This window comes from Grammomys surdaster, unplaced genomic scaffold (assembly GCF_004785775.1).
Source record: "Grammomys surdaster isolate TR1022 unplaced genomic scaffold, NIH_TR_1.0 493, whole genome shotgun sequence".
NCBI classification, from domain to species: domain Eukaryota; kingdom Metazoa; phylum Chordata; class Mammalia; order Rodentia; family Muridae; genus Grammomys; species Grammomys surdaster.
In genome coordinates, this window is record NW_021604912.1 from 437858 (window position 1) to 463487 (window position 25630).

Consider the following 25630-nt stretch of genomic DNA (forward strand, 5'->3'; position numbering starts at 1 on the left):
TTATTTAAACCAATAATCATACAGTTGTAGTTTTATCTTTGTAAACTGCAAACATCTTTTAGAAATATAGGAGAAAATAGTAAAAGTTGTTAGCTGACTTCTGTGTTTAACTCTTTGTACCTCATCCTACTAAAGAGCAACTGTTAACTGGGGAAAAAAGCCATGGGCTACTAGGTCATTGGCTGTAGGAGGGGCACCAATTATACACAGACGTATTAATAAACGGCCCCTAAGATTTCATATTTCTACCCACAGATAAGGGCATCTTTGAGCCTCGTTAGAGAATTTCTTTTTGCAGAAGCTAGTGATTGGTAAAAAGTCTCACAGTGGGTCAATGTGCAGAAAGTAAGAGTATAGGATACTCAGCTCTCAATGAGACATCTATGCCACATCCTCAGGTATCAAAGGCTTGTCTTGAGAGAGTCATAGAAAGAGTCTATACACTAAAATAGCTTTTGCTTGACATGACAAGACCTTTGTACACACAAACTCATACCAGCTGTGACTTCATACACAAGAGTTCCACAATTCAAGCCCATCAAACCCAGCATGAAGGGGAGGGGTTCATGAAGTTTTACCTCTATCTGTAGAGTTAAGGCAATTGATGGCTGATAGGTAATGAGAATCAGAGCTCTGTAGGAACTTGGCCTCTGAAAGGCTCATTCCCTTCAGAAGATGGTTCTGCATATTGGCACATATTGGCAACACTAAGTGGGCTCAGGAAAATTTTAAAATAGACCACATGAAGTTGGGAGGGAAAATGATGGAGGTGATCAGGGAGGAACTAGGGGAAGATGGTGAGGGGATTTGATGAAAACCAGATTATATGTATGTGTAAAATTCTCAAACAATAAAAATGAAAATTAAAAATACTAAAAGAAGATGACCTTTCTAAACTTCCAAATTACAAAGACTGAAAAGAGAGAATAAGAGAAAAATACTTTTTTTCTAAGTAAAAATTTAACTTAATCTAACTTTTAAGAGCTTATCATATATGCTTAAAATTCCAAATAGTCATTAGAAAATAGTTTTTCCAAACCTCAACCTTCAAATCTGCAGAGTGGGATAATGAAACACAGGAACTTTAACTAAGGTAAAGACAGTGAAAAGGAAGAGTAGAAAGAATGTCTCAGCTGTGGAAAACACAAAGGAAGGCAGACATCCAGGCACACCCCCATAATTATGGACCCTCTGAGTTCAACATTTGCGTCTGAGTCTGGCTTTCAAAGGCTGGCCATGAGATTTTAATAAAGACATTTTATTAGATAATGGCCAGGAGACAGGCCGATGAATGAAGACAACAGTAATGGCAACAGCAGAAGCAACCACAGAAGAACTGGAAGTGATATTACAGCAGAGAAAACACCAGGCAGAAGGCAAGAATGAGGACTAGGAGCAGCACAATGAAAACAAAACAAAACAAAACAAAACAAAATTCAACAATTGACTGTAATGTTATTAAAATGTCAACATCCCCAAAGACAGCAGCACTGCTTGTCATGCCAATTGAATGGACATACCAGGGGAGTGCAGTTGTCCTTTGCATCGCTCATCCAATGTAGCAGACCACAAACAGTCAAAGGTTTAAAAAGATACAGAAACATGAAGAATGCGACTAGTAAATCTAGAATAAAATATAGACACATTTTTTCTTTTTTGCTCAAGAAACAGAAATTACATATTATTTCACATGGAATTTTGAGGAATCATAAACTTATTTGCTACTACTGGGAAAGTCGTTGACTGTATTTATAATTGGATGTAGGGATGAGTTGAGAATTTTAAAAAGGATGGAACAAGTTTTCATGGTTATATGTTATAAAATATTTAATAATTTAATCTGGGTAGCTTAAAGATGTTTGATTAGCTTTCACACAGTTAGGCATAACCATGGGTGTTTAAAACAAAATTGTTGTTTCTTATCCATTACTCGCTCCACCCATCCCTCAGTCTTCTGTGCCCTCTTGGCCCCAATTGTCTCTTTTCTACATTCATGTAACCCTTGGTGTCTGTCTGGTTTCATAATCTATACCTACTCTCCCTACCCCTTATTTACATAGACTCAAACATTTAAAATATACTGTTATCACTTATTAATAATATGTGAGAATTCATTTCATTGCGACATTTTTGATCAAGTACATAGTGTGTTTGATCTTATCACCCCCTTTATTGTCTCTAATGTACATACATGTTGTACATACATGTTTAGAAATATCCACTCACATATTTTACATATCCTATGGTTGATAAGTTACAGCATAAGTTTTGAGGAGAATGCAGGGAAGCAAATTTATTCATACGTCACAGTTGTCAATGCAGATTAAAAGCCATAAAGGTGCTTAATTCCTTTGACCTAGAAATTTCATGTTGAAGACTCTTTTAAACTATCTGATACTTATGAACATGGAAATCGTCAGCAATCTTTCTAACCATAAAAGAAAAGGGATATTTTAAAAGCAGAACCACAGAATACTGATGAAATTAATAATAGTATATATGTAATATCTCTAGACAGTCACAGAATAATCATATCTAGGGAAATATTTTTAATGTATAGAATAATCCTAAGACAGTTTATTAGGTGGAAAGTGCAGATAAAATTTCTAGAACACCCTCAACAGTGTGATCAATTCATATTCATTTACATATATTCATGTACATCATCTAGTTTAGATATCTGTCTACTATACATCCATTGCATTCATCTATTTAGAACTGCCCTCGTATACTCTAAAGTCAGATTTTATCTTTACTTGTTTTTTCACATTTTTCGTTTAATATCTTTAATGTTTAACCTAATATGAACACTTTTAGAAAGCTACTAATTATTATAAAATATGAAGTATAATTATGAAAAATAATATCTCGATTCATTAATTACCTCTGTCACGCCAATCACTGTGGTGTGTGTAAAGGGGATCTTGGGACCATTCTCCTCGGAAGGGATGCTTCTCTGGCTCTTTAGAGATGTCACTGAGAGGAGCGGATTTGTCCCTTGTGATTGCCCAGATTCCTCCAGCATTCCTTTGCCAAGACAGGAAATGGGAGAGTAGGATGCCAAGGGATGTGGCAGAGTGTGAGCATAAAAATAGAGGCCAAAGAACCCGCTTACAGAAATGGGGAACAGTGGTCTCCCAGGTCGAGAATTTGTCATTTTTCAGGAGATCAGAAGGGCTCAGCAGAGCCTGGCTGACATTTCCTCAAATGAGCAGGAGTCACCTGAGGGTGCACAGCTTCTCGCTTACACCTTTTTAATCTGCCTTCTGCTGCTCATTTGAGACCATACTTCCTCTCCATTCTCAGTGAGATCTGCTTTTTGTCAAACTTAGGGTGACTGAAGCCTACACAGTGATATAGAGTTGGGGACAGGCTTTATGGATCTCTCTTTCAGGGATCTGGAATATCCTCCTGGCATGGAGAAATGATTAGACATTTGAATAAGAAATCCTGTTTCTTGACACAGTTGGGGACACCAAGATACAGATGGTGGAGCCCAAATCACTCAGATTTCTCCTGGCATGCCAGTTTTAGCCAAACTCCAAAAGAGGTTCAAAATCCCTTTAGTTTTTGAGTATTTTCTAGGCTGATTTAAACAAGTTTCTATTGTAAATACGAAGGCTGCTTGTATTAAACAGTCATACTGATTACAAGTGATTTGTTTTATCCGGTGAGCCCAGTGTGCCGAGAAAACATCAGAATGAGAAGCTGGAGTCAACTGCACGTTCTCTATCTGGGAATGAGACTGCCAGGCATGGGTAGAAGCCTTTGAGGTACACATCCTCCTGTGAGAATTTGGCCCTGATCCTGGTCCTTGACTTCCACATTTATTATTTCTTCCTTTCACTCCCACTTACATCCTTTTTGTATAAGGCATTTTCATCTTATCCTGCTCTGGGCTTTGCTCATGAGTGCAAACCAGAGGTACATCTGCATTTTCTCAGCAAGCTCATTGTTTGGCCGGGTATCTTCATAGTTAGATTTTTCAAAATCCTCTCACTTCATATATCAATTACTTCACTCCCTTAATCATCTTCCTCAGTGTTCTCCATGACCCTAGTCATTTGTCAAGCTGTCTGGGTCTTGCTAAGAAGTAATGATACATGCGGATGTAGTTCCCTGTCTGCTTACTTGACTATAGCCTTGGGATCTTTGCTTCTGTGGCTCTCCCTCTGCTTCCTGCTTGCTTTGTCGGATCACAGCATCACTTTCACTGCCTGACTCTGAAGATCATTCAGTTTGATGTGATTTGGGATTTCTTTGATGATGATGCTTTTCAAAGCAGAGAGACTCAGGAAATTGATGCAGTTCTGTCTACATCCATGTACCAGAACATGTAGCTTCTTGATTCACAAGCTAGTTTTACAATTAGTTAACCTGTAACCATAGTGGTGCCCAGCAAAGAGGTTAAATTGTGGAATAGATTCCTGATACCATGATGACAGATAGGACAGGGAATGGATTTGCCAGCATTCAGAGATACAACAGGCAGTTCTCTATTCTAACGGGAATGTCACAGCCTGAAAATTTATACTGTGGTGATTAAATCATGGTCCAAACTCCATCAAACTTGACACAAAAGGAATAAGATAGCAAGGCCTTAAGTAAAAGACATATATAAAGAAAGGCACATATTTCTACAATTTGTCATTTATCTCTTTCTGTAGAACTTGATTCAAATATACTGTCTTTGACACATTCTTGTCTACTTGTAGACATTATTTTATGATGAGCATAAATTTTTTTCTTTTATTATAGTTGCTCAGATTGAGTGATTTACTTCTTCAATTGATCTATGAGGGTTTTTAAATGCTTCATTCACTCATATATTCGTTCTTCCATCATGCATTTATTGACAGCTTACTGTAGGGAGGTTATAACATGGACATGAGGGATGGAATGCTGTGAGGTAGTCTCTGATCTCAAGGGCTTTCTTCATTAAGAGAAAAGGCAGATGCCAGTCAAGCATTCCATAGTTTCCTGTAGAAGCACCATGACTATTGCTGCCCCTTGAAAGTTGCTTTAGTGAAGAGCATGTAGGCAGGATATTTTGTAGTTCTGTTTGATTAAATGTACTTATGTCTCTTTGAGACCAAAGAAGACATACTCAGGGGTGCCTTTGTAGCTACTTTGAAGGTGAGGTCATGTGGAGGTGTCTATTGTTCAGGGGTAGATGTGACAGTTTTATTTACATGTAATATATTTTTAACATTGTTTGCAGCACCAGATTTAAGACCATGTTGGTCGGGGTTATAGTATTATAAAACAACACACAAAGTAACTAACTTGAAAGCAAAAATATTTACTTAGTTCTCAGCTCAGAAGTTCAATTGTAAAGTGCGTGAATGTTGTATGTGCGTGCCTGTGGAAGCCAGAGGCCAATATTTGTGTTTTTTACAGGCAACAACTATCTCATTTTTTTTGAGATAGAGTATCTTACTTGCCTGAAACTCTTCAAGTAGACTAGACTAGCTAGCCTACTAAGCCTAGCATTCTACCTGTCTCTATCTCAATGCTAGTATTTCAAGCATGTCATACCTGGTTTTATATATAGGTTCTGGGATCAAACTCAGGTCCTTGTGACAAGCACTTCACAGCCTTAGCTATCTCCCTAGGACCTAACTAAATTTTGTTTTAAACATTGACATTTTATTGTTTGTTATGCAAGTTACTTTCTTCTTCTCCATGAGGTATTAAGTCTTACCTTACTCCTTGTGCACAGACATGCTGCATGTATGGAATATTTCTTCAATTATTTCTATCTGGGAAATGTTATCAGAACCAGTACCTTACCTTATCTGAATGAAAAAAAATCTAGTACGCAGGTTTTCCAGAATACTTTTTGGAACTGCTAGTAAAGAAGGGTGGGTACTACATTATGTATCAATTTGTCCTAAAAAAAAAAAAACCAAAACCCCAAAACCAACTAACCAACCAACCAACCAAACAAACAAAAAACCCAAAAAACCCAAATAGAGTCTACTGTTTTGGAGCTCTCCTAAAAATTGACTGTTTGGGTATAGCAGAATACATCTGGCTGACATGTCCCAAAGGGCACAGTCAGATTAGTTCTATATAAATAACTACATGCTTGACCAATATCGTTTCTGCATTCAAACTCCTAAGGTCCCCTTCTTAGAAGACCATGCTCTGTGATGTCATTCATGACACTCTACTGTTATGGAAATTGTGACATTACTCAACAGCTGACTTGTTTCAATTTGAATTGATTCTCTTTTTAGCTTCATGGATGCCTTGAATAGAGTGAATCTGACTAATGAATTTGTAGGCAGGATTTTGGCAACATGAAAGACTCTGGCCTCTCTAGAAAAGTTTTCAAAATTTGCCTAGTGTTTACGAGGAAAACTGCATCTCATAATTTACACCATTTGAATCTAATTTTATTTATCAACAAACATTCTACATATGTACAAAACCCAGTTCTTGTAAAGCCATTTAATCTTTAAACCCATTTAATCCTATCAGCGGGATTGTTAAAATAAACATGGACGATTCTAACATGCCTGGGAGTTTACACACTGTCCCTTTAGCAAGAGCCAAGATATTGCTGTGTTTATCTTAGACAAGGGATGGCCTTCGTTTGAGGATTGTATTGATCTCCAAAGCAAAGATAACTCCACATGCCCAAATCCCACACGAATGTTGTTAACTGTCACTCACACATCTCAATTTGCTGATCCAAATGTTTGCAGGTCCCCAGATCTGTCAACTTCAATATTTGAAACAATTAAAAGGATTAACTATTTTACTTCTTCATTTTAATGCCTTGCATTGGCTTAGATGTATTTTAGGAAGGTGTACATATACGGAGAGGCAAAGAAAAGGCACCAGCATCATTAAATTGATGGATCAGACACTTAACAATTTTAATGAACTTTTTGTTCTGTTTTTAAAAATTATAAGAAAAAGTTCTTTCCCGAGCTCACTAAATTTTTAGCACCTCATTTATCTCATCTATGGCTCATATATGGGGAGCTTACAAATTATTAGATTTCAGACACCAAGGCTGAGATATTCCACATGTGTCATTATTTAAAGGTGTTTGTGTAATAGCACTTTAAAGACTTATTATATTGTTTTCGTAAACTAATAGCCACTAAGTTTTTCACTTGTTTTCATAATGGTGTTGCTTCAAGAACAAAAATGGATTCATTAAGTTAAAAAGCTTATTTAAATTCTTACCCAAACACCTTTACATAGTAAAACCATGTGATAATGGTATAATAAATATAACTATACTAACAAATATTGTGTTTGTCAGAGCTGATATTAAATAATACAACATGCATGAATACTTATATTGAAATACTTCATATATTAGAACTATCATACTCTATCTATTGGGTTAAAGTAATTTTAACAATGCATAGTAATAGTTTAGAGTTTTTCTGCCTAAAGCATTAGACTTGTCTAAGGGATCTTTCAAAACTTGGGGAAGATATTCAAGTTTTTTTTGTAATGCTCATCATGACAGATTTCAATTCCTCTCTCTTCTCCCTCAGCCACTTACAGAGTAAGACGTTCTTATGTTCACACTTCCAGGAAAATGACCTTAGTTTGTATGTTAATGAAGAGATGTTACTTGGGTACCATCAAGAAGACCGGAAGGTCTTTTAACCTAGTTGTCATTAACAAGCACATCCCTAGAAGATACCTTTTGGGCAATGTTGAGAACCTAAGTCATTCTTTCCATTGGTAAAAACCACAGTTGTGTGGTGCCTCAATCATTTAGCTCTATCATATAAGATACTTCAATAGCATGCATAGGTTAAGAAGGGTTAGATGCTCCTTATTTTTTGAGAGTCTTTGAGGACAATTTATACAACAAAGGTGGAGGCTGGACATGTATAGGATGATTCAACTCTATTGCCTGAGAAAGACAATTCCATAAAACCTAAGCCCCATCTTAAGCAGAGGAGAGGCACTGTCACGTGAGTTTATTTTCTAGCCTCTTCCATTTTCATAGTTTAGTTTTCTTCTTGTGATCAATTTATTTTAAGGATATAATTGTACCATAGAAATATCCCTGTCCTGTTAACAGAACATTCAGGTTGAGAATCAGGAAAAGTGTACTGGATAAGCCAACTATTCCCCTATACTTCTTTCTTCTTAGTAAGATGGGACCATCTTTTAGATCTATTGCAAAAAAAAAAAAGAATTATTTAAAAGGAGGCTGGTAAACATGTGTCACATTAGGAATTCTTTGTGAATTCTGGTGACTGTCAGTCCATGGTAGAAGCAGGACAGACCCTTCCATTATCTTGAAGGCTATATTTTGTAATTTTTAAGATGACAAAAATTGAATGTTCCTACTTCCTGCTCAGTTTCTGGGAATGCAAGTAGAAAAGAAGCTGGCCTGTCATACTGGAAAATTTATCTCTGTCTAGCACACCTGAAAGTTGTGAAAATTTCAACTCAGATGAGATCCACAGATCGTGTTGAATTAGGGAAGGATGATGTGACTATATTTCTGTCCTAGATCAGCTTAAGCTTGCATAAAGGGTTGAGGGGAAGTGCACTTAGTGATCAATCACCATGAATTTGACCAAGATGCTGAGAAGAATCAAAAATCAGAAAGTCATAAGTGGATCAGGATATATTTTGGGATCAAACATTCTCAGGATTGTGAAGGCCCCAACTGGTTTTGACAAAATTTAAAGAATATTATGATTGTACTTTCAAAACAGTCACAATGTGCTTTTACAAAAGAGCATACAAACACTTATCTTCTGGCAGATAACTTACAACTTATAGTTTAGAGTATTTTCACAAGATTAACTTCTAAGGTAATTGTTTCTGAAAGAGGCTCCCAATGCACATCTTCTATTAACAGTAGAGCGGTGTGTCTCTCAAGAAGAGGAAACTGCTATTTCAGGTGAAGGTGGGTGGTCAGATAGGACTAAGATTCCATAAAGTTTGATATTAGCACATTTTATTTCCTTCTTAGCAGCCACTTCCCAACTTTTTGCAACAAGATTCCTCTCCTCTGTTATATATGTCAACAGATTTCATCTAAAATTTTTGTTTTCAAAAATTTTGTTGAGTTAATGATTATTCTTCTTACCAGGCATGATTTCCCTCTTGTTGAGTGGGTCTTAAGTCCAGTTAGAGAGCTAAAGGTTACTGCCAAGGTATGTGTGCCACTACTGCACCCTTAGGGTTGTTATTCCATGCTGGTCATTATTGGGGTTTGCAGCCATGGCATGGTAGGAGTTCTGTTTGCTTTGCTCCTTCGGAAGCTTGCATGGCATCTTCTGGCATCATAAAAGCTAGTCCTTAGGGAAGAGGTATTTCAGTTCTCTTCCATTCAGGGCTCTCTGGACCCTGTGTCTGAAGTTAATGTTGTTTTTAGCAATAGGGACTTACCTTCTACCTCTTGGGGATAACCAAGGGCAGTAGAAATAGGCTATATGTTTTTGAAGTCTCTTAGATAGCCCTGGACAACAATTCAAAAGAGAGCTTCTCATGTGACGTGTTGAGAATTTTGTTACATAGTCTTTGGCTCTTGGAGGAAGCACAATAAGCTCAGATGGGAAAATTTCATTTAAAGTATATAGGTATATTTATATATAGAATTCTATGTACATTCAAGATTACTCTTTGTGTGTGTGTGTGTGTGTGTGTGTGTATTGATTGTTCATTTATCCTCAATACTGAATAATATTTTTTGAATATATATACCACAAACTGTTCATTCACCTACTGAAGGATACTTTTTTTTTTTTTTAATTTTTTTATTGGATGTTTTATTTACATTTCATATGTTGTCCCCTTACCCCATCCCCCACCCACCCAGGAACCCCCAATCCCCTCACACCTCCTCCTTCTTCTTTGTGGATGTAACCTCTATCTACCCCCCCACTCCCACCTCCCCACCCTCAAAACTCCCACCCCCTGGGGCGTCCAGCCTTCATGAGGTCAAGGATCTCATCTTCCACCTGTGCCCAGCAGGGCCCTCCACTCTTATATATTCAGCTAAGGCCCTGGATCCCTCCATAAGTGCTCCCAGGCTGGTGGATACTTTTATTGCTCTAAGTTCTTGCCATTACAAATAAAGTCACTATAAATATCCATGTGCAGATTTTTGTATGGATATAAGTTTTCAACTTGATTAAATATCAAAGAGTAAAATCATTGGATTATACTGTATAGGTTTAGTTTGGTAATAAACTTTTTGTTCTGAAAACCCTTTTCTGTGGCATTAATTCTGTGGTTTTTAAAAGTGTCTTAATTAGAACTTTATTGCTATGAAGAGACACCATAACCCTGATAACTCTTATAAAGAAAAACATTTATTTGGGTTAAAGTTCAGAGGTTTAGTCTATTATCATCATGACATGAAGCATGGCAGCATACAGGCAGGAATGGTACCGGAGAAGTAGCTGAGAGTTCTACATATGGACTGGCAGGCAGCAGGAAGAGTGAGACACTGGGCCTGGCTTGAGCATCTGAAACCTGTGATATACTCCTACAACAACGCCATGCCTATTCCAACAAGGCCACACCTCAACAATTCCAGTTCCTATGAGTGTAGGAAGGCCATTTTCATTCAAAACTCTACCACAATGAGGTGATGTGGGACTCCATATTGAGGTACATTTGAGTTAGTAAACGACTATTGTTATGTTGTTCAATTATTCATTAACTAACCAAAGCATTTATCGAAGCATTTGCATGTATCCCATGTTGTGATAACTGCTTACATATAAAAGATTGTAATACAGCCGCTGTCCTCAGAGAACTTACAGATCAGTGTGGAGAAAGATGCAGAAATACATAATTTTCATGGTACCAAAATAAAGGAAATTAGAAAGTGGATGAGATCTCAGCAGAATGTGGCAAAGCTTTGAGAGCAGGCCAGTAGGAGCTGGGGTTTGATCTGGATGTTGTAAGGTAGGTAGATGAGGAAATAGGACTTTGGTGGATAGACAGAAAGATGAAAATGAGGAAGACTTCCCAGAGCACTGCAGGACTTCTTGTTCAAACCTGTGGAGCAGTGCAAAGGCCATAGTGTATGCAGAGGGAATTCAGGCAGTGCACTCTCTCTACAGTTCTCTGAAATATTACAGTTCTCTGAAATACTATGGCCACAGTTATACTTTCGTAGCAATGAATCTCATCTTTTAAACAAGTAAGATTGATGTTTTCCCCTTAAAGTATCTCCTATTATCTAGTTTATTCCCAAAAGGGAACAAATAGTCATGGAACATAGAGGTGGAGAGTTCTCTTGCTCAATTTGAATAGACATTTTTAAAAGGCCAAGAGTAGGTCCTTTAGAACTAACTCTGAGCTTTTCTTTTTTTGCCCCTTCTCTTCTCCTGCTTGCTCTGGCCCTGCTTACTCTGGCCCTGCTCGCTCTGGCCCCGCTCAGTTAAGAGTCGTATAACACTGATTCTACCATAGTCATTTAGCAACACTCTGTAAAAGTTTATTTTGCATATATATGCTTACTTATAGACTTTGCACATTATATATTTATATATACATATTATACATAGGATTAAAGTTGCACATTAATATATAACTTACTTTATGAATAATTTAAGGAAATCGAAGCTGTTTACCTTAAGTGCTAAATTTAAAGTCACGTTCCTAAGTAGAAAGAGACTCTTGTGTTGGGGAGCCCATGGCGACTCCAGCCTGCTCACTTCTCACTTATTAGATTTTTTTTTCTTCTGGTGCTGGGAATTCTCACAAACCGTTGGCAGTCTCTATACTGCTGCTGCCTGTAGACTTGGAACAAGTTCTAAACCATTTCTCCTTTGCAGAGCCTCTGCATATGACAAGCCTGGTATGGTGGGGCTCATTCACTGCAGAGCTGTATTCCAGATCTCTGTCTCAGACAGTAGCCATCCTCTGTCCGTCTCCCTGGTGTCTGTTATGTACCAAATCAGCCTGGGTTTTGGGTTTCAGTTTCTGTTCCAATTTATAATGATTGATGATGGTCCTCACAAGTAGCCTTTGACAGCACCTGGGTAGAGTTGGGTGTATGAGTGTGTTTCCTTCTCTTTTCCATTCCAGAGAGAAGTGGAAAAGCTCCATGCTGGGCACAGGATCTGATTTAGCCTTGATACCATATGCTCATGGTTTTTCTTCTCTCCCACCATGCAGGATCCATCTCAATTTTCATCTCTGGGTCCTTCTCTTTCCTGAAATTGATGATCAGTTGAAGCCATGTGTTACCCATTTTTCTTGGTCACCTGTCTTGTGTGTGTGTGTGTGTGTGTGTATGTGTGTGTGTGTGTGTGTGTCTGTGTCTGTGTGTGTGTCTGTGTGCCTGTGTGTGCATTCATGTATACTATGTTTTTCTACTCTTCTATTTCCTCTCAAGCTAGGCAGGGGGCTGGAGGGGTGGGAATGCACCAGATGGCATTCTGGGTTTCTGTACTCATGGCAATGTGTTCAATTCCTATAAAGGACCTCCTGTTTTATCCAACTGTTATTTAACTTATTCCTATTTTCACTTTATCCTTAGTTATAATACCCCTGCCTCCGTCTGCTGGTTTAGCTTGGATTTCTGTTCATCCTGCAGGCTATTCTTTCATGTTGACACAGGCTTCTTCCTGATGTTTATGTGATTACTTTCCCCCCTCCTCACATTCTGTTTGAGTTCTCATGCAACTGCCCTAACACCCCTCTCAAAACTTTCAGCTCACCCTTGCACAGATGGTCTATTTGCTCCTTTCTTACCTTTCTTTTTTACACTTATTTATTTTATGTTTATGAGTGTTTTGGTTGTATGTATGTATGTATGTATGTATGTATGTGCCCCATGTATGTTCCTGATGCTTTCAGTGGTCAGAAGAGGTGTCAGAACCCTTGAAAGTGGAATTACAGATAGTTGTAAGACACTCTGTGGGTGCTGCGAAAACATATTTGAGTCCTCTGCAAGGACAACACGTGCTCTTAACTGCTGAGTTCTTAACTCCCCAGCCCTTGTCTTACTTTTTAAAATACCATTCATAACATTTGAGAGTCTAAAGTTAGTGCACTTTACAAAAACACTACTGTTTATTATTTCTTTAACTATATTCTCCAAGACTATAAACTCTTTGAATACCGTAATTGGTTTGTCAATTTGTTCCGGTATGTAGTTGATGCTCAGTAAATACTTATCATGAAAACAAATGACATATTCAAGACCTGCCTCCTATGACATTCTGTCTTTGTCTCCATGACTACCAGTGAATAGCTAAGTCTTAAGTCTCAAGATGTAGCGTGATTGTTCTGTACAGAGCTGAGTCAGTCAGCAAACTCAGCTGAACTTGTTTGTTTCGTTGTTGACCCCAGGATCTTGCTTCTGTTGTCTGACTATAAATCGTAGCCTGTACCTGAAAGATAAAGAAGGTACACTAAACAATATTTTGAACACCTAGAATTATGTTGAAAGTATAAGAAAAACTGTGAAGCAGTTTTAGAGTGAGGCAGAAGGAGGCTTATACCTCAGTGTGCTGCTTGCTAACTAGCTGCAGGGCCTTAGGTGGGCTGCTTATCCTACACTGAGTAATTTCATTATCTGTCGTTCCCATAAAGTTCAACAGTGATGTACATTGATAAATATAGGACATGCAGCATTTCACACTTATAGAGGCTCCCTAAGTAGTGCTAACAATTACTGACACAACTCTCTTAATGGTTCTTAAAATGTATTTCAACCTGAGGAAGTAACTTGCATTGTTCCAACTCTGTGGCTCTTTTGTAAATGCTTAACAAGAGGAAGTTAGATGGAAGGTTTTTTTTTTTTTTCAGTTCTACTTTCCATTCCGTAGGTCAGCCCACTCAGCACCTAAACCATATGACATGGTGGTAAGAAATGATGAACTTAAGGATGAGATAAACTTAAGGAAAAATAGTTTTCCCCATCCCTTCACAGAATCAGAGGGTCTACCAGAATGATAGCTGCTAGATGTCTACATCCAGAGGAAGCAGGATGGTATTCTAAAGCCATAAAGTGGGGCTCCAGTTCACTTGTCAAATGCAGTGGGCTTGGTTTCTTCAAGTGTCTGAGCTTTCTTACTTGTTTAAGCTCCAATGCCTTATATTTGACTTTTGTTGCTTTTGAAGTTGGGTTTCACTATGTATCTTGGTCCATCCTAGAACTCATAATCCTCCTATCTCAGCTTCTCAAGTGCTGTTATTACAAGGCTGTGCTACTACACCCACCTAAGTGTTGCTTTTCATTGGCATAGGCATTGGCTGACTAAAGGAGTTGTCTCAATTCTGCTGAGCATTATTGCTTTTCGTGTTGTATTGAAACAGGTTAGGAGAGTCTTGCTCAGACAGTAGACCATTGCTGCACACTTGCTTAGTGACCAGACCCTGAACAAAGAGCTTCTTGGTAGCATTCCTGTAGTGCCAGAAGCCACTGAAATAGCGAATATTTTCTGTTATTTATTAGTTTATTCTAGGTATTTGTTCCTGTTTAAATCTTACATTGGCATAACACCACAAACGATATCTTTACTACTGATTTTTTAAAGGCAAAGCATTTGTAACACAATCCTTATAAACATACACACACACATACACACACACACACACACACACAAATACACACACATGAGTATTGATATGAAAGTTTCTTGAGTCATTAATATATTACATTCTGCTCCAATATATTTTATTGCAAATCTAGTAAAGTTAAAAACCTTTAAAATTGATTTTTTAAACTTACCACGTGGTCACAGATTGAAGTTTGCAAAAGCTCTGGACCTAGGCAATCTAGCAACTTTTATTTTTGAAGCCAAATATGCCCCCTGTCCCCTGTTCCCACTACCATTCTTGACTGCACATTCTCTCATCTCTCTAGTGATCTCCTTCCTTTGGTGATGATGATGTGTGTGTGTGTGTTAATCCTTTGCTCTGTTTTTGTTGAATTTTCTTGAAGATACTATCCGTTCCCATGGTTACAAACTATTGTTGCTATTGTAGGAATTAGTAAATAAATATTTCCATGTTTGAGTGCCCTCCAGCATTGTGGGTGGATGTTGGCAGCTGTATTCTGACCAGTTTCAGGCAGCTTTCACATAGTAAATCTTGAATTCAGCATGTCCTAAATGAAAGCCATTATTTTCTCTAAAGGTATGTTTTCCCTTCTTAGTCAGTTAGTGGCTTTCTTGTGCTTAGAGTTACCTAGCCTAAATGTTTCAGGTAGTCCCCTAGCTCCTCTTTTTCTTTCTTTTCTATTCTGTAATGACATTTTTTTGAATAGTAATGATCATCTCAGTTTTCCATCGCTGACATCATATGTAAGTATTAAAAGCAAATGAATGACGTCTCATTGTGTAAAAGCTTGAATTTGAAATCTTTAGATTATAATACTTTGGTCTTAACTATCATCTACTTTAGTTTGTGCTTCATCATAAATATTGATTCCCAAATTACGGCCTTCAAAGTAACAGTGCTTCACTGGTACCTCAGGACTCAGTTTCAATTTGGCTGTAACTTTGATCATGTCATATGATATTACCATTAGGATCATATTTATTTCTTATATCATCATGCTATTTAGTACAATCTAGAGAATTAAGGACAGAAGTCATCTTTCATGTCCCTGTCAACAGTCAAAGAATGACCAAGCCCACATCAGTTCATTACCAGATCACTTATTAACATGTTTTAATGTGCACATGAGGATTTAACATGTTTTAATGTGCACATGAGGATTTGCTAACACAGGATCCCAATTCATCAGGTCAGGGAACAGGCTTGTTCACAGTCTACATTTCTGTTCAACTCTCAACAAGTGTGAGGTTGCTGGTAAAGACTCATATTCTGAGCAGCAAGACTCTAAGTTTCCTTTAGCCCATCCTTTCTCCTCACCTCTACTCTGTTCTCTGAACCTATTATCTTGTTTCTTGCTCCATGGCGAAAGTGTTCTGTAGATCAGTTATACCAAGTCTCTTGTCTCTGTAGACCTAGCTGGTGATCTAGACCAGGTTAGGCACCTACTTTGAATATCCCTTATCTTTTCCTATTTTTCAAACTTCTATTCTTCTCCTCTAACCTGTTTTGGCTTTTCTGTCTTCCTATGTAATATCCTTTGCTGTGTTATTCAACAAGAAGGCATTACCTAATAACAGGAACATGTTTGGCCCATGCTTTAAGACTTACCAGACTTCAGTACAATGAACTAAATAAACCTGTGTTCTTTTTAAATTACTTAGTCTTACGTAATTGTCTTAGTAATGGGAAGTAAATTAAAATCCCTACAGAGGAAATTATTGGCTTACAGACAACTGCAACATTGAAGAATGCTGTTTGTTCATTTTGGGAATAGATATATTACATACGATCCTGGTAACTTATTCTTAAGGCAAGCAGTGATGTGTTCCCATCATCTCTGAAGACTGGGAAAGTAGACCAGAGGGATTAGACTGTCCCTTCTAGGCTACACACACATGTGAACAGACTTGTGCCCCAAACCAGAAATTCTTTTTTCGTAATGTCATACAGACTTTTTCATCAGCCACTTTCTTACCTCAGAGTATTCTTTGCAGTATGTTGCCTGATATTGAGACAGAGCCAGCAGCATGAAGAAGACAAAATGAATGAGAAAAAAGTAAAAGTAAATAAAACAGAAACAAAGTATTTGAGATATAATTGCATCTCCTCTTAGCCTCTAGTATTCTTATGATACCAAAACACACGGTGCAGACTCAACAGCAGAGACAATCCCTCAGCTCAGTGAAACTAGCACTAGAAAAGTCTCAAGTCAGTGGAGCCAGATTTCACTGTGAGACTTCCCACTAGTCACTCATAGCCATCCTTTTCTCCCCCTAATTGAATTTTGGCTTCTGCAACCCTACTTTTCTAACTCCATGGAGATTGACAAAACCCAGATGCTACAGTACATAGTCCCTATGTTGTGATAGGACAGAAAAGAACCAGAACTTATGAAAGTAGCTCAGCATCTAGAGGAAAGAGTAGGGCAGCCAAATGGATTAGGAGGGAAAAAAGTACGTGAGTTAGAAGACAGAAAATGTTTGAGAATGGTCCAGCAAGGCAACTACCCCACTAGACCACCAGCCAAGTCTCTAGGGATCGCATTGATGCATCCTCTACATCCATCATTAATACTTCCCAGTGTGCACATGAGGATTTGTTAGAACAGGATTCTAACTCATGAGGTCAGGAGTAGCCTGGATATTCTACATTTCTCTTTGGGACTCAGCAAATGTGGGGTTGCAGGTAGAGTTACATACTGAGGAGCAAGGGTAATAACAATCACAAGTGACTTCCTGGAACCCTATTTTCATCGTCTCATGTAATTTCAATCACTTCCCCTAAAGCTTCACATTGAAATGCCATGGACATATGAATTAAGTCCCCAGTGAACACACTCAGGAGGATACATTCAAAGGATAGCACTGAGAGTGCTATCCTGCACTCTCAGATACCGGGAACAAATGGAGGGATCACTAAAAACTGGCACAAGAGAATGTTTTTATTCTCCTCTACTTCAGTTTGCTACCGAAGTTGTGAAATTCTTCTGTGGGAGAAAGCAGTGTGCTTGGAGGAAAGGCCCCATCCTGAGGAAGCAGCTTCTCCCAGTGTGCCTGTTTTCCAGTGGGTCCTAGGCATGAGTGGTTCAGGAGGTTGACACTAAACTGCTGTGTTCCCCGTGCCTTCTAACCCCGTCCCTCCCAGTCATCCATCAGAGTTGCCACATGTTTTCAAGTACAAGTCAAGAAACTTAACACTGGCTGGTAAGAGCAGCATCTAAGAAGAAAAAAATAATGCTGTGTAAAGAAGTTGCTGGAAGGTGGGAAGTGATGTGGGAACGGAGGGTATTTTCAGCATCAGAGGGGAACTCTGAGACCTATTTGGAAGATAGATACCTCAGTTAATGTGATTTCTACATTTATGCCTCTTTAATGGTCACCGGAGATCAATAGAATGCCTTCTATGTGTGGTTAATAATGACTCTGATAGGTGGCAGCGATGAACATGCTACCTATGGGATACACGGGCTAACAAAAAAAGACCATTGAACATTGACTTTCGCTTTTCTTTTTCTTTGTTTCCCCCCCAGGGCAGCCACTGAAGTTTTGGCAGCATTGCTGAAATCCAGTAAGCATCTCTTTAAAAGAGGGGGTTATCTCTTCCTGTTCTTATTTGTGTAATGGGCACTCTTTTGTTCTATGGCTCCATTCTGACCTGTGAAGAAATAGAAAGTCATGTCTCAAGTCTGCTGGAGAAAGAGACTTTGGTGACTGTAGAAAATAAGAGTGAATATATCTCCATGTGGACCTGTCCACTTATAATCTATGATTGTTAGTGTTGTCAAGTGGACAGACTCCAGAATCACCTGGGAGAATGCTCTCTTGGCTTGCATGTGAGGGATTATCATGACTGGATTAACTGAGATGAGAAGATCTGGCCAAAGTGGGTGCCACCATTTCCTGGAAGGGTCCATCATTTGTTGTTCTCTGCTTCATGTAAATAATATCGCCAGCTTCTTCAAGCTTCTGGTGTCCTAGTTTCTCTGCCATGATCAACTACACCTTGAATTATGAGCCAAGATAAACCTTTTCTACCTTGGGTTGCTTTTGTCAGAGTATTTTAACACAGTGAGAAAAGTAGGTAAGACAGACAACTGTCCCTAAAAGGGAAGTAAGTTGTCTATTGCAGCCCTGGGGACTCTTCATTCTTTTGGACAGAGGAAACAATCCTTAAGCATTCCTAGAGTAAATCCCAGCCCATGGGACTGTCCAGTGGAACAAAAGTTTATGTATGAGAGGGTAGGTAGACAAATCTTGCATTTGGTTTTTAACTTAGTTCATGACTCTCTATATGCTTGGGCAGGTAGGGTGTTGAGAATTACTTGGAGAATGTACTGGTTGCTAAGGTTTTATTTTTTTATTAAAAAGTTATTTTTTCTCAACTATGTGAGTGATTGCAAAAGAATAGCTTGGAGGTTCTGAATTATTGTGAGGGTCTTTTTTTTTTTTTTGCCTTGTGGCCTTAGACTAATTACATTGGAAGTCAATTTCACGTGTGCAATATAATGGACAGCATGATGCACTTGGGAGTGAACTCTCGGCTTAATGTTTTTATTCCTCCCCTCCTTACTATTTCATCTGTTTTAATTTGGTACCTTGGAAACCACCATCTTCAATGGTGATATTTGTTTCTCTATAGGGAGCCCGGGGCCTGTGTGTAATAGGTGAACTTTAATAAAACTTATAAATAAATAAATAAAAATAAAACACTCTTTCTCCACCACCCATACATCTCTGTCACCCAGAAGCATGAAGAATAAGCCAAAGCACATGTCGTTTCCTTTTATAGACTGGAGAGGAAAATGAAGCTTGAATTTATTTTGTTGGTTGGAACCTCATCCAGTAACAGTCTATCCACAAACACAGCTTTCAAACGTGGGGCAGGTAGAAGGCAGTGGGATTAGACTAGGAAGGGAAGGGAGGGAGTCTATGGTCTACTTAAGATGGAGAGATCTCACTTGTGGGTTCTGGGGAGGAGCTGTTGATCCTTCAGAGTCAACTAATTACAGGTTTAAGCTCTTGATTCTTATCATGGCAGACAGTGTCATTCTCTACCCAAATGCTTGGCGTTGGATGAAGGGCAAGGTATACAAAGGAAATGAGTTTTTCTCCCTGGGATACCAGTGAGTGCAGTGCTTTGGGACAGGAGCTTTGTCCTGAGTCTTGCCAGCTCAGCTTTGGCAATAGAAAATGTGACCCTTCCTGGGAAGGGAAGCCCGAGGGCTAAGTAGGACCATCTTACCTTCAACACACAAGCACATTTAGACCTTAAATTTGAAGTTAACTAGCCTCTCATAAAATATACCTATGTTGTGAAAAATCTGAAAGTCATCTCATATTCCTTTAGTGATAAGGATCTTAGGATCTTACTCTAAAATTCTAGTAGTGTAGAAAACCAGTAGTATGTGCAGATATGAGCAGACTCAGCCACACACTGTTTGCCTGGGTCTTCCTTCCACTGGCCATGCTTAATAAGCTGAGCCTGCAGTGGTAGAGGGCTCAGTGCTGAGTTTTCCAACTTACGTTCTTCTTTTTGGGCAGTGGTTCTCAACCTTCTAAAGGCTGTGACCCTTTAGTACTGTCCTCATGCTGTGTTGACCTTCCATTATAAAATTATTTTTGTTGCTACTTCATAACTGTCATGTTGCTACTGTTATGAATCATAATGTAAATATCTGATATGCAGGATATCTGATCTGCAACCCCTGTGAAAGTGTCAGTTGACCTCACCCCCAAAAAGGGGTTGCAGCACATAGGTTGACAAACACTGTTTTAGAAGTTGGCTTTTGACTCTCCTCCTTCGTAGAATATTCTTTGGATCACTTGGTTGGGTGCCCCTGCTTTCTGTTTCCTTAGGCTTTCCTAACTCAATGCATTGCTGTCACTGTACAACTTTTCTTCTTTTTGTCTTTATCTCTCAACAGGAGCTTTTAAGGGACAGGGGTTATCTCTATTGATCCGTATGTTTCTTGTATCAGCACAACAAGGCTGAAAGCACATATTTGTTGATTACAATTAAACGATTGATTTGTGATATTTACCCACACGAAATAGCAAGATTGCTCCCTACAACCTAAATCTAACAATCCATGCTTGGAACCAATGGTCTTAACATTTGTAGTTCTAATCTCTGTTTACTTTACTAATAGGCTGCTAGGGAACTGAAAGCCTGCTGTCTTCTACATATAAAGCAGGCTTTACCATCCCATCAGGAAGATATATGGGGTTATCTGCTAATTCTGCTGAGCTGTCCATATGGGTCTTTGTCTGGGTCTTTGGTTGTTTATTCCACAAAACAGTTGGATCGGAAGTTCTCTAAGATTCCTCCTCCCACTAAGTATAAAACCTTCATTTATATCAGAGTCTCTCATCCTTGGCACCACTGACATTTTTGAATTGGGTAATTCTTTCTTGCTGGGATCTGTTCTATGCATTGTGGAATATTTAGTGACATCCCAGATTGCTATGTAGTAGCCCTTGGCATTGTGTTTAGATGTAACATCCCACCCCACCCTATGGGAATCAAAGCTGCTTCCTTTTGAAAATTGCCAATACGTATCTGGGTACACACAGGGCTAAAATCCACCCAAGGTTTCAAAATTTCCTTCCCAAGATACCTTTCTTGGTGTTTAATAAAACTTTTCTACGGTTCCCCAGCATCAAGCATCACTCATATGCATTCGTAAGCAGCAAGAACACAGAAGGGAGACCAGTATTACACACGTTCACAAATTATGTGGAGGGGACCCTGCTGGAGCCGGGAGGTTCTATCACGAACAGCAACTCTAATGTGTAGGCAGAAGGGTGCTGAGATCATCTGTGAGCTCAGCGCAAAAGAAGGCTTCACTTAGATGGCAAAGTTAGACCATGGGCTTGAAGTGCAATTACAGCCTACCAGACAGTTGCCACTGTTGTTCCACCAGCCCAACCAAAGTATACATGGCATGAGATATCTGGGCATAGATGACACCAATCCACCTAGGCTGGAGTTCTTGCAGGGCTTTGAGTGTTTTGGAAATTTCTAGTCATTTTATAATGTCTAAATGTCACGTGTATTTAAATCTTAACATGGACTATCTTTTGACGTGAATTGAAAACTGTTGAATCTATCAGTTGAACTTAAATGCAGGATGTTAGATTCTGTCTAACATTCAAAACTGTATGTGCACAGCTCTCCTGGAACATTTATGCAGACTTTATCTATAAAAGGCACATTTCCTTTAGGTGGCAGCTATTCTGGTTTGATGTTTACTTGTCGGCTAGTATAAAAAGTGGGCAGTTCTAGTAGATCTCAGTAACTGCATCACAAACAGACGACATTGCCTTGTCTAAATTAAACTAGAACAAAATATTTACTGGTTGGGGTTAGTCAGTCAGTGTGTCTATGACCATCGTCAATATGAGATCAGGCTTGGGAATCTGAGGTCACTAAGATCCTATTTATTTGTGGCTGACTGGAGTCAATCCCCACTAGTGGCAGAAAAACCAAGACTCAGTTCTTGGAGGTACGGGGCCTGCCAACAGCAGTGGACAGGGAAAGGAAAGAACTATGGACCACATTAGGGAGAGTTTATGATTTTCCTTGGCTCTCTCCCTCCCTTATCAAACAGGCTAGAGGTCATGTACCCAGCACGGGAGATGAGGACGGTAGGAAGAGAAAGGAGGCAACAGCATTTCAAATCTCAATTTCTGATCAGGCAAATCCTGCACAAAAAATATGAGGCCTCATGTCCAGTTATCTCAACCATTTGACACTACATAGAAAAAAAATCATTGTACATTCGAGAGTCCATCTGTCTCCGACTTTTAGATTAGGATGGCCTGACCACATCGTCCCTCGAATCAGTTCATTTCTCTGCTCACACATGCACACTCCCCACTAACCCTCTCCACTAAATGTTTTCTGTACAGAGAGCTTGCCTTTTTTTGTGTGTGTGTTTTATTTCTATCCAAAAGCACTTAGCTTCTTATTATAGAAATTTAATAGAGATTTGATTAGGAAATCACACTACTCCGATTGCTTGTGTTGTTTTTCTCTAACAAGCCTAAACAACTCTCTCTCTCTCTCTCTCTCTCTCTCTCTCTCTCTCTCTCTCCTCCCCCTCCCTCTTTCCACTAGGCTTTTGTTTCTCTCACTTCTCTCTCTGCCCTTCTCTCTCACTTCCATATCCCTCTCCTGTTATCATTGTGCCCGCAGTCTCTCCCTCTTCCCTTTTCTTTCTTAAACTCCTTCCATGAGCATTACCCATAAATGCACTTATGAAAAATCGTGACCACGGAAGCAGCCTTTGAATGAGGTACAGCAATGGGACTCTAGTTGATTTGTACTGGCTCCAGGGATGAATCTTCCAATAATGGCCTGGCATTAACCTTGCTACCCAGATTGAAAGGTTATAATCTTGCAACAAGAAAACACCCTCTGGTTCAGGTCCTAAATCTTACTGAGGGAAGAGGAGTCCACTTCATACTTCTTTTCTACTTGAGAATTAGCATTTGGAGGACCCAGGAAGTGTGTAGAAGTTAGGGAAAAAGAGGAAGCTGAGAGAAGTCAACAGAGAAAGAAATACAGAGAAGAAAGGAGGGAGGGTAGACAAGAGGGCTAATGGAAAGTTTGGCAGGAAGGCGAGACTTCTTACAGTCCCTCCTAGTTAATGTTCTGTCTGTCTGATTCCCAGAGAACAGACTGCAGCAGTGTTACTGCAGAGAATATGAAGGAAGGGCACACCCAGTACACACAGAGGAGTCTGGCGTTGACAGACAGCCTCATGGTTGGAGAAAATACCTGTGGCAGTCTGGTGGTTGGCAGTGTAGATGCTGGAGCACATGGTGGCCAGATGATCACTGCTTTGAAATGTCCAAGGTGGGCCAATTTCAAGATTCAGTGAAAAGCTGGGAGTGCTGGCATCCATCCTCAGAATGAATGTTGTGTGTTTAAACATGGTTGATATTATGTCCCCTTTGGTCTGATGGCCATACACAAGTACCAGCAGATCAGTACAGCATTCTTTGGGCTCAAGTGCATGTTTCCAAAGAGCCCATGAGCTCCCCTCCAGGAGAACTGGCCTGTCTTGACAAGTCTGATACTCTAGGTTTCCCTGCTTCCTGCCTCCATTTCCTAATGAAACTAAAGAGAGTCAGACTGTCATGGTTGAAAGACCTCGAGTTATCCTTGTATTTATTCATTCTCTCTCTCAGTGTGTGTGTCTGTGTGTGTGTGTGTGTGTGTGTGTGTGTGTGTGTGGTGTGGTGGTTTTAGTGGTCGTGGTGTGTGTGTTGTGTCCATATAGGTGCACACGTGTGAGTTCAACTTCTTTGGAGGCTAGAGATAACTTCAGAAGTTGTTCCTACCATGCTATCCATCTTGTTTTTCAAAAGAGTCACGTACTCAACCTAGAGCTTGCCAGGTAGGCTAGAGAACTGGCCAGTGAGAAGCAGGGATCTGTTCGCTTGGCCCTTCCTCATATTGGGATCACAAGCGTGTTCATGGTCGTGCCTGCTGTTTTTGTGTGGCTTGTGGGTTTAAATTTGACTGACGTCTTCATGCCTGCACAAGAAGCACTTTATCAACCACTGACTTATCCTCCCAACCAAACTATTATTTTTTTGATAATTTATGGTAACATTCATATTTATCATGTACAATACGATGTTGTAGAATGTAGCGCACCATGAAATGGCTAAGTCTTTTCTATTTTCTTTAGTTGTAAACTTAGTCTTACTCCTGCAGAGTAAGTAGGCTGGCCTTCCACTTACTGTATCTAGACTGGACTTAAACTCCTGATCCTCAGACCTCAGCTTCTCGAGTCTTGAAACAGGAGGCATGGGCCATCATGCTTTGTCAAATGAATGCCATTTGCAGAGTAGAGAGCGTACCCTTATCAATTTAGTTCTCATGGCCCCCCTGAAAGGCAGTTAAAGGATATTGTCAGGAACATATGGCCCAAGAACGGCCTGGACACTGCTTTCTTCTTTGAGCACCCACACAGGGGTTGGGCTTCTTACTGAATCCTCACAGCTCATCACAGGCTGCATTAGATGCTTTCCTAATTATCTAATACTGGATAAGGAAGGAGTCCAGTTTCCTAGAATCTTTTTCCACCATGCTTTAGTTATTGTGGTATGTTCACGAACATGATATCTCTTTTTTTTCTACATTGACTTCTGGGGAAGCATACAATATGTATTTCACTGATGAGCCAAACATCTCCTTCAAATAATATTGATTTTTTTTTGTATTTGTCACACTGCTGCAGTTGGCTTCATTTGAAGGCAGCATGGCAAGCTACATCCATCACCGTGCTGATTTAAAATGACAACACTCATATCCATCATTTATTGAGTTCTTAGTATGTCACACTGTGTATGCTTAGCCCAAAAAGGAGATTTTGCAATCCCCATCTCATAAATGGGGTAACTGAAGTCTGGAAGACTTAAATAATTTATTCAGCTAGCAGACTTCAGGGTTTACCTGGCAGTCTCTTCCTCCCAGTGAGCTAAGCCTATGCTTCACCAGGAAGAGATTAAAGAGGCTAGGTTTACTTAACCCAAAGAAGGAACAACCAAATGTTGAAAGGAAGCTAAGTAAATATTGTCTAAGTATCAGAAGGATTATTTTGGAAGACCATGTGTTACTTAAGTCAGTAACATTACACGGTCCACTCCACATAACGTTTGAATGGGACCCAATGAGAGATGCTGGAACACCAGCATGTGTGTGAGAAGACTGTGTTTGCTGCTTTGAGGGTGAGCATCAGGCAAGGCTGATGAACGAGGGCATGAGATCCCGGAGCGAGCAGAAACTGAAGGATTACAGGCTCCTATTACGTCATGCCACATTCAATTTGGCATATTCCTCTTTACTTTCTTGGCTTCGATTTCAGTCTTGTCTGCCAAATACTTACGTATTTTGCATAAGTACATAAGTGATTTTAAAAAGTTTAAGTTAAAAGGTTGCAACCGTACCGGTTGTCTTTTCCTTCCATTGCCCCCCCCCCCTCAGTCGCTACATGAAGTGTGGGCTGAGTTGCAGACAGTTGCTCCTGTAGTTCCACTTCCCGCCATGTGGTGGTGCTGTTCTTCTAGTTATTTCGACGATTGCTAGTCCA

At 39.4% G+C, this 25630-nt stretch overlaps 1 protein-coding gene across 1 annotated transcript in view; it reads left to right on the forward strand.

Moving 5' to 3' along the window:
- Agbl1 (ATP/GTP binding protein like 1) overlaps positions 1–25630 on the forward strand; it is a 739063-nt gene that overhangs the window by 46938 nt on the left and 666495 nt on the right. Inside the window, exon 6 of the mRNA XM_028781654.1 lies at positions 18056–18093. Coding sequence (XP_028637487.1) covers positions 18056–18093 — 38 coding nt within the window. The remainder of the gene's footprint in view (positions 1–18055; positions 18094–25630) is intronic.